This window comes from Eleutherodactylus coqui, chromosome 2 (assembly GCF_035609145.1).
Source record: "Eleutherodactylus coqui strain aEleCoq1 chromosome 2, aEleCoq1.hap1, whole genome shotgun sequence".
In the NCBI taxonomy this organism is placed as follows: Eukaryota; Metazoa; Chordata; class Amphibia; order Anura; family Eleutherodactylidae; genus Eleutherodactylus; species Eleutherodactylus coqui.
The window spans coordinates 85339129-85345199 of NC_089838.1; the positions used below are offsets into that span (position 1 = coordinate 85339129).

The following is a 6071-nucleotide window of genomic DNA, read 5'->3' on the forward strand; positions in this document are numbered from 1 at the left end:
AGCAGGATAAACTTTTGTTATCTGCTACTTATCAAGGGACCCTGCTAAGAAGAGGACATTTTTCAAAGAGGGGTACTCCTTTACTATTTGTGCCCCTTTACAACTTTTTGACCGATAACTCCCTCAACATTATAGCTAACAAAAGTGCTTTACTACAAACCATGTCACCATTTTTATATTCCATGGACTTGGACAGATCAGTATGACAGGATGTGGTAACTTACTATGAATCCTTCTGCTTCATCACCGACTAATCCAGCAATGGCGGGTAAGGGTATCTGAGGTCCATAGTAGGACAGCAGGCTGTCTGTCTGAGCACTGGCATGACTATCCTCTTCAGCCATTATACCATCTTCACTGAGAAGTTTAACAGGTCTGTGAATGAAATCCACCATTAATACATAGTGATTAAAATGTGATTGTCCCCAGCAAGAGAAACCAGGTAATCTTGTAGATATGATACCTTGTAATGGCTAACAAAAATGCATGATGTTATAGTGAGCTTTCAGACCTCTCAGGATTCTTCCTCTGGCATTATGCCTGATGAAGGACCCTGAGAGGTTTGAAAGCTTGCTATAACATGATGTATTTTTGTTAGCCATTAAAAGGTATCATATCTACAAGATTACCTGGTTTCTCTGGCTGGGAACAATCTTCTGGCTAACACGATACCAAACTTTTTTTATTATGTGTATTGATTGAATGTAGTACTTTAGCTACTGAGGATAGGTCATCATTGGCTTTGGAACAGAAAACAGGTAGGTCCATAAAGAGACGGTCCTGGATCTATTGTGTAAGTTCACATACATAGCAGATTAGTGTTTGAAAAAAGAACTGTGAGTCACTGAACGCTTACGTTGATTTCAGGTGGTGCACGGTATCACAGACCTCAATGGTCCAAAAAGTGAGGAACTCCTCGCTAGACAGACACAACTGATGCCAATCCATGGGGTTAAAGGTCAAACGGGTAAAGTTGGATCTGGTATCTGATACACTGCATAGGGGAACACCTTCCTGCCAGCTCCTGGGGTGTAATAACACAATGTCACATATAAAACAATGCTGTTATTAAATGTGTTACTTGGAAGTTACAATCAGCTACATTGTATAACCTGGAGTTTGAGGTCCTCTGAGATTCCCCCCTGTTTCCTCCAAGGCTGCAGCTCAGATGAGTCCTTATAACAGACCAGCACGAGGCTACCATGACAGCTGCTGGCAATCTGTGGCTGCTTACTTATAGCATGCTTGTACACACCAGGAAAAGGTTTTTCATGTAGGACTGCTCAATGAGGCCGCTTTCACACAGCTGAGAAACGTGTGCGAGATTTGTGCCTTGCCAGACACATAGATCTTGTGCGAATATGAGCCCCATTCTTTTGAATGGCGTCATATACACCAGCAATGTTTTCCCGCACCACATCGCAGTGTGGGAAAATATTACAGCATGCTCTATCTTTGCTCATTCCTCAGAAGGCATCGCTCATTGATTTCAATGGGACCTTGAATACATCGCATGGCTCTTGAATGCTGTGTGATGTACATGCGAGGGTTCCCATTGAAATCCTGTGAGAGGATCAGAATTTCACAGATGCAAGGCACCTTTGGCTGAAAATTGCCTTGTACCCGCAGGTAAAAAGTAGGTTCCCGAACGCAATATCAGGCTGATACCGCGCTTGCCTGTGTGTAGGTAGCCTGAGGACAAAAAAGTTGTGTCTCAGGGACCTGGCAAGCAATCCAGGACTGTCTTGCTCAAGCCAGGATGCTTGTCAGGAAGTTACCAACCATCATGACATTATAAATGACCATAAAGAACCTTACCAGATTGTAAGTAGGTAGTCTGGGATTGAGGAGTAACTACCTAAGTAGTGACCTGAATGACTGAATGCTAGCAAGGAATATTCCAGTGTCGCTGCACCTAGAAGAGGAAAGTAAGGAGGTCAGAAACATCAGCACTAGATATAAAGGAGGAGTAGAAGATAGATAGATAGATAGATAGATAGATAGATAGATAGATAGATAGATAGATAGATAGATAGATAGGAGATAGATAGATAGATGAATGGATGGATATGAGATAAATAGATATGAGATAGATAGATAGATAGATAGATAGATAGATAGATAGATAGATAGATAGATAGATAGATGGATGGATAGATAGATAGATATGAGATAGATAGATAGATAGATAGATAGATAGATAGATAGATATGGGATAGATAGATAGATAGATAGATAGATAGATAGATAGATAGATAGATAGGTATGAGATAGATAGACCGATAGATAGATATGAGATAGATAGATATATGATAGATAGATAGATAGATGACAGATAGATAGATAGATAGATAGATAGATAGATAGATAGATAGATAGATAGATAGATATGTGATAGATAGATAGAAGATAGATAGATAGATATGAGAGAGATAGATAGATAGATAGATACGAGATAGATAGATAGATAGATAGATATGAGATAGATAGATATGTGATAGATAGATATGAGATAGATAGATATGTGATAGATAGATAGATAGATAGATAGATAGATATGAGATAGATAGATAGATATGTGACAGATAGATAGATACGTGATAGATAGATAGATATTAGATAGATAGATAGATAGATAGATAGATAGATAGATAGATAGATATGAGATAGATAGATATGAGATAGATAGATATGTGATAGATAGATAGATAGATAGATAGATAGATAGATAGATAGATAGATATGTGACAGATAGATAGATACGTGATAGATAGATAGATATGTGATAGATAGATAGATAGATAGAAAGATAGATATGTGATAGATAGATAGATAGAGAGATATGTGATAGATAGATAGATATGTGATAGATAGATAGATAGATAGATAGATAGATAGAAGAGAGATAGATATGAGATATAGATAGATAGATAGATAGATAGATATGGGATAGATAGATAGATAGATATTTGATAGATAGATATGAAATAGATAGATAGATGGATATGTGATAGATAGATAGATAGATAGATAGATAGATAGATAGATAGATAGATAGATAGATAGATGAGATAGAGAGATAGAGAGATGAGATAGATAGATAGATAGATGAGATAGATATAGTATGGAGATCAGAGCAGTAATCACTTTTCCTTCATATTTAATACAATACCTTTTAGTTCTGCTCTTTTCACAAGTCCCGGGAAGGTGAATACATGAATATTTGGAGGAAGCTTGGTATCACTAAATGCCACCACCTCACTGTGCATATTAGCGGTAAATGCCCCGATACCCCCGCAGGGACATTGCAGCAGGGTCTGACGCTTTGTTTCAATGTCAGTAAACACTATGAAGTTCCCACTTGGGTGGCACACTGTATGAGGGTTGATGAATGTGACATGCTTCTGGTTAACTCCTTGCACCCATCTACAAGAGAACCAATGGTAGCAGTGTTACAGTCCGTCTGGTACAACACATAATACTATCACAAAGCAGACTATACCTTCGGCCGGTGATTCCGCATGTGGGAGGCCCGCAGCTGTGCGCCCGGCCGGTCACGCTGCATACCTGTTTTATCCTGTAATGCGGATCTTTCCAATGCTTGTATTTCCGGCGCCGTCACTAAGCGATGACGCGGGGACCTGCAGCCCATATGCAATGTTAATAGTGTATGGGCTGTGGGTCGGACCGCTCCATTGACTTTAATGTAGGCCGTCCATGTGGATTCTGAAGCAAAATAGAGCATGCTGCGATTCTTCATCCGCTCGCGGAATACGCAATTCGTGTCCACAATTATGAGTGAAAAAGCGAAAGTACATGCCTTTCAATGCCTGCGTTTTGCCGTGGACGCCGATCGTGGATTCCACAATTGGAATCCCCCTGTGTGAGGCCGGCCTTCCTCTTACTGAGGGCGGACACCCACTAGCGATATTTTCTATCTTGCGCTGCGAGAGCAAGTGAAAACACTCGCCTCGCAGCGCAAGAAAGACGCCGGAATGAGACAGGGATATCGCTAGTCTTTTCAATGGGGCCATCGGCAGCAGCGCTAGCCCCATTGAAAAGATATGGAGAATACCGCGGACTTCTGCCACAGCTGTGGCAGAAGTGCAGCAAGCTATCCCATTGCTTTCGATGGGATCGGCGATGCTGCCAGTCCTATTGAAAGCAGTGGTTTTTGGCAAACCCTGCAGTATGATTTTCGGGGAAGGGCTTGAAATATAAGCCCTTTCCTGAAAATCATCAATAAGTGCTTAAAAAAGTAAAAAAAAAAAAATGACTCACCTCTCCGTCGCTCAGACATGTCCTTCGGCTGGCTCCCCGACACTGCTGTCCAGCACTTTCAGCCTCCTGAAATGGCTGTGCTGATTGGCTGAGCGCTCAGCCAATAACAGCGAGTGCTTAGTTATTGGCTGAGCGCTCAGCCAATTACAGAAGTCCGCGGTATTCTCCATATCTTTTCAGTGGGGCTAGCGCTGCTGCCGCTGGCCCGATTGAAAAGACTGGCGATATCCCGGCATCATCCCGTTTTTTTTCTTGCACTGCGAGGTGAAAGTTTTCACTTGCTCTCACAGCGCAATGGAGACAAAAATGCCAGTGGGTGTCCGCCCTAATGGTAAGCAGTGACTAGGCCACTGACCTCAATAGGATGCTAGGCAGTTCTGAGCTGTCTCTAGTGGTGGCTGGGAGCAATTACAGGAATTTTCCAGGATTAAAAGTGCTTTTAGACAGAATAATTATCGTTCAAATGGGCGAAAGTGAAGGATAACCGCTCGGTCTAAATACGAGCCGATGGCTGAACGGCGAACGATTATTGCCCACTTTCCGGTCATTTTCTGCAGGTATACAAATCATCGTCGGCTCGTTCACTAATAGTTCTGTTTACATTCAGATCGTTCCGTCCGTCTCAGTCACTTATACAGCAAATGTGACCACTGAGCGATTCTCGTGTGAACGTGTCGACGATGAATCCGCTGTAGAAACAGGCTGCAGGAGAGAATGAGCCAACAGTGATGTCACTCGCTCATTCAAATGTTAATCGTCTTGTCTAGAAGGACCCTTACATATAGATGACCAACCCTTAGAATAGGTTATGAATATCAGACTGGTGGGGGTCCGCCTCCATGGTGATTGTGTGATCGCTGCAGCTGTATCCCAGGTACAGCGCCGTATAGTTCATAGCTGCGGTGCCGGGTACTGCAGCTGAATGTCATTTACCTGAAAGGCACTGAGCGTTACCTACGCTTGACGCCTTGAAATCTATAGCGCATATATGGCAAAGGACTAGGACTGATGATGTGTCCCACTTCTATCCATCTGCTGTGATAACAAGATGCCAGATCACTATTTCCTGTTTTTTCGGAGTGCGCCATTGTTGCAGGATAACTGCTACGCCCCCGAGAAAACCTTTCTGAAGGACTAAATGTAAACAAATGATACCCGCCATCATAAAACGGTTACTGAAAGTAATGCAGCAGTTAGACCGGTGTCACATGGGTGTATACGCATCTACGCGAGTATCAGCGCTGTGTATTTGCGCAATGGGCGGTGTGTTTTTGCGCACCTGTGTGCATGTTTTACTGTACTTTTGGCGTGTGCAGAAAATCACACAAGCCTGTTCCCAATCATTGAAATAGGCCATTAATGGGATTAGTTCGATATATGCTATTTTCCATAGAGCATGTTGCATAATTTTTGGCGCAAAGAAAAAGCGTGCGTAAAATACACTTATGTGAACGAGCCCATTGAAATCAATAGATTATACTCCTCGCGTGTGGTGTGCGCAAATACGTTTGTGTGAATAAGTCCATAACCGAAATGTATCTCCAATATATATTAACGAACCACACAGCCTGGAGACATTCTTCCTCCAAGTTACCTGACTTGTAGAGAGAAGCTGGAGGGATCCATGCTTGTCCCCGTGTCTCCCTGGACACCCCAGTACCAAAAGGTAACGAGCGTCAGTTGCTAGGCAACACAAACATCGCGTCCTATAGGCTAAGGAAAGATACACTCGGTAATATTCGCACATGCGCACTACTCTCATTCCCTCAGTAATCATGGCCGACGGCGCT

The 6071-nt window shown here is 42.4% G+C and overlaps 1 protein-coding gene across 1 annotated transcript in view; it reads right to left on the bottom strand.

Annotated features, from left to right (window-relative positions):
• Positions 1 to 5930, bottom strand: part of CFAP43 (cilia and flagella associated protein 43) — a 62366-nt gene extending 56436 nt beyond the window's left edge. Inside the window, exons 1-5 of the mRNA XM_066591175.1 lie at positions 5876 to 5930; positions 3173 to 3426; positions 1819 to 1915; positions 857 to 1024; positions 225 to 375 (exon numbers count right to left, since the gene is read on the bottom strand). Of these exons, the coding sequence (XP_066447272.1) occupies positions 225 to 375; positions 857 to 1024; positions 1819 to 1915; positions 3173 to 3426; positions 5876 to 5907 (702 nt within the window). The 5' untranslated portion in view covers positions 5908 to 5930. The remainder of the gene's footprint in view (positions 1 to 224; positions 376 to 856; positions 1025 to 1818; positions 1916 to 3172; positions 3427 to 5875) is intronic.
• Positions 5931 to 6071: the final 141 nt, after the last annotated feature.